Here is a 14,625-nt window from a genome sequence, read left to right on the forward strand (position 1 = left end):
TATTGTACTTTACTTGGCTATACAAGCTATTTCCAAACAATGGATTAAAATGTTTCTGTTTTTTCAGTCCCTGCTAAGATTCATCTACCTAAGAATCTACAAGGAAAGGAGGCTATCCCTGCCCTTCGTGGTGAAGTAGTGAACATCAAGATTCCTTTCAGTGGAAAACCAGATCCAGTTATCACTTGGCAGAAAGGACAAGACCTTCTTGATAATGATGGACACTATCAAGTCATTGTCACACGATCCTTCACATCTCTTGTATTCGTGAATGGAGTAGAAAGGAATGATGCTGGTTTCTATATTGTGTGTGCCAAAAACAGATTTGGAATTGACCAGCAAACAGTTGAACTTGATGTTGCTGACGTGCCTGATCCACCACGTGGCATCAAAGCCAGTGAGATTTCAAGAGATTCTGTAACACTCCACTGGGTAGCACCAGCCAGTGATGGTGGAAGTAAAGTCACAAACTACATCATAGAGAAGTGTGCCACCACAGCAGAAAGGTGGATTCGTGTTGGCCAGTCTCGGGACACCCACTACACTGTTGTCAATCTGTTTGGAAAGACAAGCTATCAATTCCGAATCATAGCTGAAAATAAATTTGGTCAGAGTGCACCGTCTGAACCAAGTGGACCTGTTGTGACAAAGGAAGACAAATCAAGAGTTCTTAACTATGACGAAGAAGTTGATGACACCAGGCCAGTTTCCAAAAGCAAAGCTCCTCATTCAGAAACTAAGAATATTCATACCAAGTACATGATTGCTGAAGAGCTTGGCCGCGGACAGTTTGGTATTGTTCACCGGTGTATTGAGACCAGCTCTGAGAAAACTTATATGGCTAAATTTGTCAAAGTAAGAGGTGCAGATCAGGCACTAGTGAAAAAAGAAATTGCAACACTGAATGTGGCACGCCACAAGAACTTCCTGCTACTGCATGAGTCATTTGACAGCCCTGAAGAGCTAGTCATGATTTATGAGTTCATCTCTGGTGTGGACATATTTGAGCGCCTTGGTACAGCCAACTTTGAGCTCAGTGAGCGTGAAATTGTTAACTATATCAGACAAGTGTGTGAAGCTCTTGAATTCCTTCACAGCAAGAGTTATGGTAACTTTGATATCAGGCCTGAAAATATAGTGTACACCACAAGAAAGGGAACTAATGTCAAGATCATTGAGCTTGGACAATCTAGACACCTTACACCTGGAGACCAATTTAAGGTTCAGTATACAACAGCTGAGTTTGCGGCACCAGAAATTCATCAAAATGAGATGGTTAGCACTGTGACAGATATGTGGTCTGTTGGTGTCCTTGTTTATGTTCTTCTTAGTGGACTTAATCCATTCGCTGCTGAAACTAATCAGCAAATGATTGAGAGCATTTCCAATGCTGAGTACAGTTTTGATGATGAAGCCTTTAAGCATGTAAGTGTTGAGGCATTAGACTTTGTGGACCGCCTACTAACCAAAGAGCGCAAACATCGTATGACTGCTACTGAGGCTTTGAAACATCCTTGGCTGACTATGAACTCAGAGCAGCTAAGCACTAGGTCCATCAAGATTACACGCCATAAGAGATATTACCAAGCCATGGTGAAGAAAGAATGGAACACTGTTGTCTCTTCTGCTCGTGTTGCCAGTGGTGGTGCGATCAGAAGTCAGCGAGGTGTAACAGTCTCTAAAGTGAAGATTGCACCATTTGAACATGGACCAGTTGCTGGACAAATTAAACACAGTGTTGCTGATGAAGGTGATGATATCAAGTTTATTTGCAACATTGACAATTATGACAGCACTACCGAAGTAACATGGTACTGTGGAGTAAGACAACTAGAAGAAGGTGCTAGATATGAAATTACTTATGAAGATGGGCTTGCTACGATAACTATCAAAGGAATCAACAGAACAGATGATGGAACATACAGATGTAAAGTTGTCAATGAGTATGGTGAGGACAGTGCCTATGCTGAGCTCTTTGTCAAAGGGGTAAGATCTTATCGTGAGTTCTTTACTACACGTGTGGTAAAGAAAGTAAAACGCAGAGTTGACACAGCAAGACTACTCCAAAGACCACCTGAATTTACTTTGCCATTGTGCAACCGCACTGCTTACATTGGAGAGGATGTGCGCTTTGGTGTCACCATCACAGTGCATCCTGAACCTCGTGTAATGTGGTTGAAAACGAGTCAAAAGATTATGCCAGGAGATGATGACAAGAAATACACTTTTATTAGTGACAAGGGCCTGTATCAGTTAGTGATTCACAATCTTGACCCAGATGATGATGCAGAATACACTGTTGTGGCACGGAACCGATTTGGTGATGACAGTTGCAAGGCTCGTCTCAAAGTGGTCCCTCGTCCTGCTCCTGCTGATAACACCTTGAGACCTATGTTCAAACGTCTTCTTGCTAATTTGGAATGCAGAGAAGGCCAGAGTGCACGTTTTGAAATGCGAGTGTCAGGACATCCTTCACTGAAATGGGAAAAAGATGGCATGCCTTTGGCATTTGGTCCACAAATTGAGGTTGTGCATGAAGGCTTAGATTACTATGTCTTACATGTAAGAGATACTCTTCCAGAGGATTCTGGCACATACAGAGTCATTGCAACTAACTCAGCTGGGTCTGCAAGTTGTCAAGCTATACTCAAGGTTGAACGTGTGGCACACATCAAGAAGGAGGGGAGTGAGGAAGAAAAGAAGAAAAAACACGATCTTGATCAGCAAGAGATGGACAAGAAAGTAAGACTAACTCAGATACTAGCAGGTACAGACGTTACCCCACTTACTCCAGTCGCACAGCAAGCGCTAAGAGAAGCTGCAACCATGTACAAGCCAGCAATCACTACCAAGAAAGTCAAGAGCGAAGCTGATGAAGCCAAAGAGAAAGAAGAGAAAAAGAAGAGAGCAGAAGAAAAGAGGTTGAGAATGCCATATGTTGTTCCTCCTCCTCGCATTGTTGCTCCTACTGCCCTTGAGGAGGACATGGAAATCAAACACTTTGTGCCATTCTCTGATATGAAGTGGTACAAGAAACTCCGAGATCAATATGAGTTCCCAGAGCCAATGGAAAAGTTTCCCCAGAAAAGACTTAAGCGCATCCGGCTGTCAAGGTGGGACCAGTTCTATGATATACCTGTGCCAAGAATTAAAGATCAATACAGACCAAAATGGCATATTCCTGTTTCACAAGATGACCTTGAGACCGTAAGACCAGCAAGACATCGCACACCTTCTCCAGAAATGGAGGCTTACTACAGAATCAGGAGACGCTCTCTTGGTGATCTTTCTGATGAGGAACTGCTTCTGCCTGTTCGAGATTACCTCTCAATGAAGAGGACAGAGGAAGAAAGACTTAAACTTGAGGATGAACTTCAGTTGGGCTATTCTGCTTCTCCACCAAGTCTGAGCCCTGTACGCTTTGAACTCTCTGCACTGCGTCAGCCATCACCTAAGAGGGCTACATATGATGAGGAGGAAGAGGAGGAAGTTCCCACATATGACTCATATCGTATTCCATCTAAATATGAGGCTGGTCCAAGCTATATTGACTTGCGTCAGCGTCACGATAGGGCAACATACAGACCTCCAAGGCAAAAGCAAAGGTTATATGAGGAAAAAGAAGACCAGGAACTGCTTAGGTCAGTATCTACCACGACAAAATTAACTTCCTACAAGAGTAAACTGCAACACATTGAGTTTGAAGAGAAAACAAAGGTCAAAAGAAAAGAAAAAACAAGAGTGTCTGTGTCAGCAGTAACAGAGACAGCCATAACTGATATACCTACAACATCATTCTCTCCTGGCTATGCTACAGTAACTCATCCTAAGAAATCTTCTGCAGCTGTGGCAGAAAAAGTTAGAACGGCTTCACCTGAAAAGACACACCCACGTTCTCCCAGCCTTGGTTCTACTGAGAAAGCAGTCACTACAGCAGACTTGTCAACAAAAATTGATTATATGTCAAGGTATGAGTCAAGAAAGAAAGCCTTGAAAACCGAGAGGAAGTTTGAAGTTGTGACCCAGCAGCCTTTTACTCTTGACCATGCTCCCAGGGTGACTGTAAGAATGCGCTCTCACCGTGTGCCAATTGGTCAAAACACCAAATTCACACTGAATGTCCAATCTAAGCCAGATGCACAAATTAAATGGTACCACAATGGACAGCAGATTGAAGAAAGCAGAAAATACCGTATGTTTAACATGAGTGGTGTTTTGTCTCTTCAAATCATTGATTGCCAGGAAGAGGACAGTGGCACCTACCGTGTCGTCTGTACAAATTTAAAGGGTGAAGCTTCTGACTATGCCACTCTCGATGTTGCTGGGGGTGGATTTTCTGCATATGCCTCACAACGCAAAGATGAGGAGCCACCGACCCCTTTTGTCCCTGAGATGACTAAAACAGATGTTTATCATGTTTCATCCATAAAATCAGCAGCTGTATCAGAATCACAAGTAGAAGTATCCGAAACTAAAACAGAAAGAGTAGAAGAGACATTTAAGACTCTTATTCAAGAGGAGAAAGCAACATCTGAGATCAAATTTGAAGCTACGGAAGTAACTACAGTTAAGGAAGTTGTGGTTGAGAAATTGTCAGAGACCAAACTTGAAGCTACAGAAGTGACAACAGTGGTGAAAGAAGTGGTTGAGGAAAAGAAACCAACTCGTCCAGCTACAATTCTGACTAAACCACAGTCACTCACAGTATCAGAGGGAGAATCGGTCAAATTCACATGTGATGTTGATGGTGATCCTGCACCCTCTGTAACATGGATGCAAGAGGGACAAGTAATTGTGTCATCTCATCGTCGCCATGTCACCTCAACTGAATATAGTTCTACTTTTGAGATAACCAAAGTAGAAATGTCTGATGGAGGTAACTACACTGTAGTTGCAGAGAACTCTGAAGGTAAACAGGAGGCACAGTTCAGTCTAACTATTCGTAAACCAACACCTGTACAGAAAGTTGTTGCTTCACCTCCAAGAGTAAAGTCTCCAGAGTCTCCCCGGATAAAGTCACCATTTGGAATTAGGTCTCCGCAGAGAATGAAATCACCTGAACCAATTAAATCTCCACCAAGAGTTAAGTCTCCACCCATGGTAAAATCGCCTACTCCAAAAGAAAAAACATCCAAGCCAACCTTCTCAGCAGAACTAAAAGACATCTCAGCCTCTGCAGATACTATTATAAAGCTCACAGTGAAACTGTCTGGTGAGCCTAAACCAACAATCTGCTGGATGAAGGATGGAAAGGTAAGAATGTTTTTTGTTTGTTTGTTTGTTTTTACTTAAAAAGAAAAACATTTATATTGTAGATTAGATGGATGAATGGATGAATTTACAAATTAATTTGAAAATTTTTCTCCCAGAACCTCTCTCAAGGTGGAAAATATGAAATCTTTGAAGAACATGGTTCAGCATATCTTGAAATCTATGAAGCTGATGTCTCTGATAGTGGAGTATACACATGTACAGCCAAAAACAGTGCTGGATCTGTTTCTACAAACTGCACTGTTACAGTTCAAGGTATTATAATGCACAATTCAGGCCTCAAAATGCACATACAATGTAATTTTAGTCAGAATAATTTTGTGTAATTTTGCATGTACAGTTGTAATTTAAAGAAAAAATGATCTACTCTTTCTACTACAGCACGAACAACAGCTGTTGCCATGGAAAGAAAAGCAGAGTTGACAGAACAAATAGTGAAAAAGGAGATTGCTTATGAGGAAGTGCAGTCCTTTACAGAAATTAAAGCATCAAAAACCCAAATAACAATAAATCAAGGTCAGACTGTCACACTACGAGCAAACATCCCTCAAGCTTCTGATGTGAAATGGATCCTGAATGGAGCTGAGCTATCAAATTCAGAGAACTACAGATATGGTGTGTCAGGCAATGATCACACCCTAACAATTAAAACCATCAGCTCCCATGACCAGGGAATTCTCACATGTGAGGCCAAAACTGAACATGGTGTTGTCAAGTGCCAGTTTGATATGACCATCAGTGCAATTCGTTCAGATGCACCAGATTTCGTTGTGCAACCACGCTCCCAGAATGTTAACGAGGGACAAAATGTCACATTCACATGCGAAATCACTGGTGAACCTTCTCCTGAAATCGAGTGGCTCAAGGATAATGCAGTAGTGAGTAGCTTATCATTATATTTTAGGGGAGGAAACCAAAAACAATTTATTTGTGTTTCACTCATAGCAGTATGTTTACATGTTTACATGTCCTTTCATCCTTGCAGATATCCATTACATCAAACATGAAAATGAGCCGCTCTAAGAATGTGTACACCCTTGAGATTCACAACGCTACCATTGAAGACAGTGGAAAATACACAGTAAAAGCTAAGAACAAATTTGGACAGTGCTCTGCAACAGCATCACTGAATGTCCTCAGTAAGTGTTTGATCCATTCCAAAGAATAAAGTAGCACTCTTACAGTAACCAGGAATGAGCATCCTGTCCATGGTCAAACCAAACACGTTCATGATGTGTCTTGATTAAAACTCTGACTAAAAAGATTGCACACACTAATAATCAGTGCTCACTAATCAAGCTAACAAAATCTAACCATTCAGTTCTACAAACAGAACTATGTTCTTTTGATCTTTTTTTTACTTTGTTAACTTGATTTGCATCTTTAGTCACCTACTGAATTAATTACCACAATATATGATATAGCATTGTATAATATAATTGCATTTGCAGTTGACGTAGTGATAATGTGTTACTGCACGAATATTCGAGGCTTTAAATAACCAAACCGTATTATTAGCATGCCATAGTTTGATTCATTTTATGTATACGTGCAAAAAATAACACTGTATTTAGGATAAAGTCAAAATAATTTGACATCTGTGTTCTTTTATTCGCTTTACCAAATTAATTTCCTTAAAGGTACAATATAGAAGTGGTGCAACTAAAATATATATTTTATTGTAGTAACACCAAAATATTAATAGCCATCAAAAAGTGTTCCAGTATTATTTACATTGAATATGCCCAAATGTTTTAAACAGAAAACAGAAACCAGTTACTCCATTTTTATTGACTGTTGTACCTTTTTATGAAATCAGTTGCTTCAGTGACATGGTCATTATTTACTGTACTCTCACAGCTCTGGTTGAGGAACCTGCCAAAATGATAATTATGGAGAAAGCCTCTGATGCTACGAGCATGCAGGGCAGTTACGCTGCCAAGCATGTAGTTTCACAAATGCAAGAGACATCCTTCAGCAGTTCCAGCATGGCTGAGGTTAAATTTGAGAGCATGTCAGCGGCTAGCATGACCTCTATGACTTCTGAAAGAATGATAGCTATGAGCTCCAGCAGTATGATGGCAATGTCCAGTCACTCGCATGTTGAGGGGTCATCCATCAAAGCCATTTCTCTTGGCCGCAAAGGTGAGATGGAAAATATATGCATCTTTGCTACAAAAAAAAAAAAAAGCATTTACAGTGCAACAAAACATATCAGCAGAGCTATATCACCATAATAATAGATTTTTTTTGTTTGTCTTTTAACCAGGTATACCACCAAAGATTGAGGCTGCCCCTAAAGATATCAGTATCGAGTCAGGGAAGGTCCTGACTGTAGCCTGTGCTTTCACTGGAGACCCAACCCCTTGCATAGAATGGTCACGTGCAGGGAAGACACTGTCCAGCAAGGAGGAGAGTGGACGATTGCAGATTGACTCTTCTCAAGATGTCACCACTCTTGTTATAAGTGGAGTGAAAGAGACTGATGCTGGTGCATACACCTTAAAACTTGTTAACGAGTTTGGATCTGATACCACTACTGTCAATGTCAGCATTCGATCCATGTAAAAAAAAAAATGATAATAATTATTATATAATAGTAATCCAATCCTCACCCCATTTCCCTCATTCAAAACCTTTTTATTTATAGAATGAGAAAAAAAATACTCTGTTCTTGAAAAAGACCTGGATTTCTGTTCTTGTAAATATGAACTATTTTTATACCAAACTTGACATTAATTTATGCCAAACTAGACTAAAGTCTAAAGCTGTTATAAAATGTGCCATATTGGATAATTATGACCAGAAGCTCTGCACCATTTTGTGACATGTACATAATGTATATAGCCGAATTTACCGGTTATGGAAAATGTATGCATTGTTATTTATGACAATATTAACAAATGGAACTAAATGTTTAACAGGAGAAAGTTTCACATGGAACGAATACCCTGTAAAACCTGAAACGAAACAAAACTATGTGCCTCAACAATAAGTTGAAGTCTTAAGATTGCCTCAACAGGTAGAGAGGCTCCCTGTTGAAGTTTACTAAAATCAAAGAGACAAAGTTATGCACTGTACATTTGTGCGTGCAGTAATGCAGTACACAAGAATTTATGACTTGAACATAAGACCTTGAGTGCTGTTTGCATTACCCTCATGTAAGCAGGACAACTAGGCCTTGTGTTCAGACTGACGAAGTCATACCGCCATTTTAATGACAAGCTCAATGTGCGAGCGGCCTGCACAATGAGTTAATTATAATGTTTGTGCACGGTTTCTGGCAAAGGACTGTTTGAATTTTGATTTTATTAAAGTAACATCACCTGGCCAATAGTTGTAAAATCAGTTCAAATGCTTCTTTGCAGAAGCTGTGCCAACTCCTGGAGGATTGCTAGGTTATATTTTGTGTGTTTGTGTGTGTGTTAGCTTTAGAATCTCACTTTGTCAGCAGTCAGGGTATCCATCAAGCTATGTACCACAGAGACTTCATGTGCTGTGCAAAGAAAAGAAAAATACATGAATGTAATACCCTGCACATTGATTTATTAGAACTAATTTATGTAGTGTTACCCATATATTCAGCCTCCTTGAGTTTTATGAATTACTGATTTAATAAAGCATGTTTTCAGCACCATAAAATGTTTGTCTGTATTTCATAAACGAATGCTACTTAAATGTATGAAATATGTTTACTCACTCATTGAATAACAGCTTCATGTCTTCAATAGTTTGGTTACAATTTAAATGTGTTTTCATAGAAAGCAGGTTCCTTTACAGTTTTATCTACTGACAGCTTATTTGATAGGATAGCCTTTTTGTACGGAGTTAATACTGTGCCATAATTAAACAAACAAATCCAGCATTTTACAAACAAACAGAGTGTTGCGCAAATACAAAGGTCAGTTTGAGTGAAAACGCAGAGTAACAAATATATGTATTGTTTCACAAATATAAATAAATGAGCCTACTTCAAACCATCCTACAAATAGCATGTAACCTTCGAACAAATACCAAATCTAGTGCATACAAACACACACCTGTCTATTACCATTGTAAGACACATCTTTTTATGAGATCTCTCAGCTTGATTTTCTCACAAATGTACGTGAGCAACTTCCTGTTCCAAAACAGTAGATGGCGCTTTGCTATGGGTCAATTCACTGTAGTCTCTCGAGAGAAGCGCCGAAACATAATAATAATAATAATAAACTTTATTTTATAGCACCTTTAAAAGTTGCATCTCAAAGTGCTTTACAAGAACATACAAATACATTGGAATAGGGGAAATAAAAAATAGAAACATGCATCAAAACACATTTCAAGACATACATATATACACTAGATTTGGTATTTGTTCAAAGGTTACATGCTATTTGTAGGATGGTTTGAAGCAGGCTTATTTATTTATATTTGTAAAATAATACATATATTTGTTACTCTGCGTTTTCGCTCCAATTGACCTTTGTACGGTGGCCCAGTAGTGCACAACACAATGAAATTAAAAAAGCAAACATAAGTTCACAACACAACGAAATAAAGCCACAACGCAACAGAATAAAGCCACAACACAAGGGAATAAAGCCACAACACAATGGAAACAAGCCACAACACAATGAAATAAAGCCACAATACAACGGAAACAAGCCACAACACAACGGAAACAAGCCACAACACAACAAAATAGCCACAACACAACAGAATAAAGCCACAACACAATGTAAACAAGCCACAACAACGAAATCGAGCCACAACACAACGGAAATGCTCCCGACCACTTGGGGGGCTCTCAGAGCTCGGTAATATTCCTTGCCATTGTTCTATAAAGTCGACAGTCTTACAAAGATATCAACACCATGATTAGTTTTAAGTATGTAAACATTGTATATCGACATGAAATATTAATTAAAAATCAACTACGTGCACAATAATTTATACTTGTGAATGATTTGACGCGATACAGCCATAGACTGTGGGATACAGCGCATGATGAAGGGAACATCCACCAATTCCACCAAGTGGTTAAAACGTATAATTTGTATTAATTACAATGACTTTGGTTAACATTTAAAAACAGACGTATTCAAATTCCAAAGCTTGTTAGTTCCTGTTGGTAAGACTGACAAGCTTTGGAATTTGAATAGGTCTGTTTTTAAATGTTATAAGTAATTTTAATGATTACAAATTATACGTTTTAACCACTTTGTGGAATTGGCAGACGTTCCCTTCACCATGCACAGTGGTAGCGCGTCAAATCAGGTATAAATATGAAGCTATTTTGCACGTAGGTGATTTTTAATTAATATTTCATGTCGATATACAATGTTTACATACCAGGGGCGTTTCCTCCGAGTAGGCAAGGGAGGCAGTGCCTCCTCAAAAAAAAAATATGATGAGAAAATAATCCATATTACATATAAAACAACACAAATATTACAAATTATGACATTAAAAAGAGCGCAAGTCACGGGTATTACTTAAGGAACACTGCCCAACAGCGACACCCACAGGTAAAGTTACACAGAGGAGTCATGCTTTACAGTTTATGGAGTCGTGCCTCCCTTTCCTCTCATAGGAAACCATATAAAATCACCAGACCCCCGGCGTGCGGTGGGTTTTGTGGGGGGTAATTGAGAATGAATGGGGGAAAGTCACGTGAGAGGAGGCAATGTCTCCATCGCGCTATGATTGGATGTAATTGGTTATAACTGGATATGATTGGTTTGTGCGATAAATCCCGCCTCTCGTTGACGTGCGCGTTCCGCGCGTAGGTTTGACTGAACAAATGATGGCGTCAATCTGAAGACTAATTGAAAAGTAAGTAAACAGATCACTGAGTTAGATATCACCGCTTTATGTCACGTCAAAATTGAACTTGAAATGTACTGAAAGCATGATTACTGCAGGGATTTTAGAGCAATCAGCTTGGTGAAATTAAAAATACAATTCGTGTCTGTGACAGACGGTGTTAATGGAGCATGACTGATGATCCAAAATATTCTAGGTTGACAATTAAGAAGAAAAACCGCAATACACAAATAAAATATATTGTTTAAATTATTATTGCATTTAGTTATTATTTTGGAATGAATGTAGAAATACTTAAAACACTAACTTGATGAGATTGATTTGGTTTTGATAAATAGAACATTACATTGTTAATGTAAAATTACAAAATAGAATTGTATTTGGTTTCTTTTTTTTCCATTTTTTATGTACTGTAATGTTCATTTAACAATGAAGATGTGTCAACTTTAAGAGTAATGCTCATGAATTTACATTGATTCATAAAAAAAATGTGCCTCCTTATTTCAGAACACCACTGCACGCCACTGTTACATACTGTTGAAACTAATTGTAATTACTGCCGACTCTATAGAACACTGGCAAGGAAAACTAACTTTACCGAGCTCTGAGAGCCCCCTAGTGGTTGCGAGCATTTCCGTTGTGTTGTGGCTTTATTTCATTGTGTTGTGGCTTTATTCTGTTGTGTTGTGGCTCGATTTCGTTGTGTTGTGAACTTATGTTTGCTTTTTTAATTTCGTTGTGTTGTGCACTACTGGGCCACCGTACCTTTGTATTTGCATAACACATTCTGTTTGTTTGCGAGTCGAGTTTTCATTTGCAAAGCAAATCGTGTTTGTTTGCAAAATGCTGGATATGCTTGTTTAATTATGACACAATATTAACTCCATATTTTTGAATCAGTAACATATCCTTTCTCCTTCTTGCACTAGTTAAAAAAACACTTTAAAATAAACTAATAAAGTAATGTTTAGTAACAATTAAATGAATATTATCTTTCACAAACACAAAAACGTGTCCTGCAGTGGCCTGTTTTACAACATGCTCTGTTTAAAACAGCATCTTAATTATTATTTTGATGTTTCCTAATTCTAGAATTATTGCTATAATTCCTTCTAGCTGTGATATATACACACGTACAGTATATAACACATCTGCATCTATTCTAAATCGAAAGCAGGGGAGGGGAAATACATTTAACACCCCGAAATGAGAAATCTGAGTACTGGGCGGCACTGCCGCGTCAGCTGTCCGGCCTCCGACGCCACGCCGACAGATGTGCAAGATGTCCCAGCGGTCTACGTTTTACTTTTGTTTGATTTTGTCTCTGCAAACGTTCAATCTCTTCATCGTATTAATTCGTGCAAATGAATCAAAACACGATGTTAAAATTGAGGTTACGTTTCTGCCTGAAAACTGCAGCCAGAAATCCAAGAGAGGAGACATGTTGAATGCGCATTATGATGGATACCTAGCTAAAGACGGATCTCAGTTCTATTGCAGGTAAACGTTTTGTTTTTACACAAAGTTATTGTATTAAATATTGCAGGTTATATTTATCCGCTTCAAGGTAGGGTTATTAATAGTGTATTTAGAAACGTAGGTTACTAAATAAAGTCTTATTTCCAACCTAAGCCAAGTAAAGCTGTTCGTTTTAATTTTCTAGTCGTTCGACAAGCACGGGTCACCCACACTGGTTTGTGTTAGGCGTTGGAGAAGTTATTAAGGGTCTCGATATAGGCCTGAACGACATGTGTCCCGGTGAGAAGAGAAAAGTTACAATTCCTCCTTCCCTGGCGTATGGCGAGAAAGGAAAAGGTAGGTGTTTTACCTGAAATACGTAGAGAATCGTGTGTGTGTGTGTGTGTGTGGTGTCCTGGTATTCCCTCATTCCCTCAAGAAAAGTAATAACAGAAATGAACCTTGTGGGGACATTTTTGGGCCATATGAGGAAAACAGCTTATAAATCAAACTAAATGTTGAAATTATTATTATTATTTTTTTGCATAACGTTTTCTGTGAGGGTTGTTGTTTAGGGGTAGGGTTAGGGGATACAGTTTGAACAGTATAAAAATCATTGTTGTCTGTAGAAAATCCTCATAAAATAGGAAACCCAGCATGTGTGTGTATTGCATTCACAAAACAACAACCAAGTAATTGAGTACACCCTATTTTAGATGGCAATTAAGGAGCAAATGCTTAAAATTCTTATTTCCCCCCATAAATAGAATTATTTCTCAGATTATTCATTAAAAAATGTAACTATAAGCCAGAAATTTGAATAAAGGTTGGGTCTGCATTAATAAAATATAAAAGATTATGCAAGAAAAAAGTTACATTTAAAATTTAAGGGCTTAAATTAAACTAATAACAACCTTTCTGTGGTGGAATAGGTCCTGTACCACCAAATGCAACAGTGATCTTTGAGGTGGAGCTTTTGTTCATAACCAGAGGACCACGCAGCATAGAAGCCTTCAAAGAAATTGATGTTGATGACGACAAGGCCCTGACAAAAGAAGAGGTAAATATGCAATACTGTTGTATTAGGAATTTACTTTTTTATTATTATTATTTACATATATTGTTATTTTGGATTTACAGATTAAAGAATACTTGAAAATGGAAGCCAAGAAGTTAAATTCACAGAAAGATGAATCCTATTTTGATGATGTTGTGGCAGACGTGTTCCAAAAGAATGATCACAACGCTGATGGGACCTTATCACTCAATGAGTACAATGTTTATGGGCATGATGAACTGTGAACACTACTAGACAACTCATGCAGCTCATGCACTGGACATTCTCTACAAGATACTCTTCACATTGTGATCAAGGATATTGCTTTGATAAACACCACTAAATTTTGAATAAAGTTGACTCAAATACGAACTTGTACTGATTGTATCATGCAAAGACCTAAATAGATGCTTTTTAAAAAACTTTTCTCAAAATGCTTGCATGTCAAGTCACCTTTATTTATATAGCGCTTTATACAATACAGATTGTTTCAAAGCAGCTTTACAATGATAACAGGAAAATGATTCAAAGATGCAAACAGTTCATTGCAGGTAAAGAAAATAGTGTCATTGTTCAGCTGAAGTCAGTTCAGTGATGATTCAGTTCTGTTGTAAAGATCGTCGATTATTAAATTAGTTGACTTCATCTATAAAGCAGTTCTTCAGAAAAACAGTGATGTCATCATCCAGCTCAGTTCAGTTCTCATCCAATAGTTTCAGTTCAGTTAAATCAATATTGTTGAATAAAGCTTGCATCTTGCATCTGCTCCAATTTATCAAACCAGGTTGTTTTTTTTGTTTTTTGTTTGTTTGTTTGTTTTTTATGTTGAACCACAGAATAAAATATTTTAATTAAAACAATACACAAATGCACAAATAAAGTATCTAATGGACATCTGAATAATACTCATATGACATCTATAAATTCTGCAGCCTCAAAAACATTAGTATTAAGTATCTCCAACACTACAGTACAAAGTAAGAATTGCAACCTCAGACATAAAAGTCTATGATGCATTCTGTGTAAAGCTG

The 14,625-nt window shown here is 38.2% G+C and overlaps 2 protein-coding genes across 4 annotated transcripts in view; both read left to right on the forward strand.

Annotated features, from left to right (window-relative positions):
• The window catches only part of ttn.1 (titin, tandem duplicate 1), a 135,765-nt gene extending 126,837 nt beyond the window's left edge, over positions 1–8,928 (forward strand). For all 3 annotated transcript variants that reach the window (XM_067409305.1, XM_067409306.1, XM_067409307.1), the window contains 6 exons: positions 68–5,253; positions 5,370–5,526; positions 5,653–6,149; positions 6,257–6,410; positions 7,132–7,416; positions 7,541–8,928. In XM_067409305.1, the coding sequence (XP_067265406.1) occupies positions 68–5,253; positions 5,370–5,526; positions 5,653–6,149; positions 6,257–6,410; positions 7,132–7,416; positions 7,541–7,839 (6,578 nt within the window). In that variant the 3' untranslated portion in view covers positions 7,840–8,928. The remainder of the gene's footprint in view (positions 1–67; positions 5,254–5,369; positions 5,527–5,652; positions 6,150–6,256; positions 6,411–7,131; positions 7,417–7,540) is intronic.
• Positions 8,929–12,338: 3,410 nt separating this feature from the next.
• fkbp7 (FKBP prolyl isomerase 7) lies at positions 12,339–14,364 on the forward strand. The gene is made up of 4 exons (XM_067409352.1): positions 12,339–12,579; positions 12,743–12,894; positions 13,470–13,597; positions 13,678–14,364. Exons 1-4 carry the CDS (start codon positions 12,353–12,355, stop codon positions 13,837–13,839), a joined length of 669 nt encoding a protein of 222 aa, XP_067265453.1. The 5' UTR covers positions 12,339–12,352; the 3' UTR covers positions 13,840–14,364.
• The last annotated feature ends 261 nt before the right edge of the window (positions 14,365–14,625 follow it).

The sequence above is a fragment of the Chanodichthys erythropterus genome, chromosome 14 (genome assembly GCF_024489055.1).
Source record: "Chanodichthys erythropterus isolate Z2021 chromosome 14, ASM2448905v1, whole genome shotgun sequence".
Classification (NCBI taxonomy): Eukaryota; Metazoa; Chordata; class Actinopteri; order Cypriniformes; family Xenocyprididae; genus Chanodichthys; species Chanodichthys erythropterus.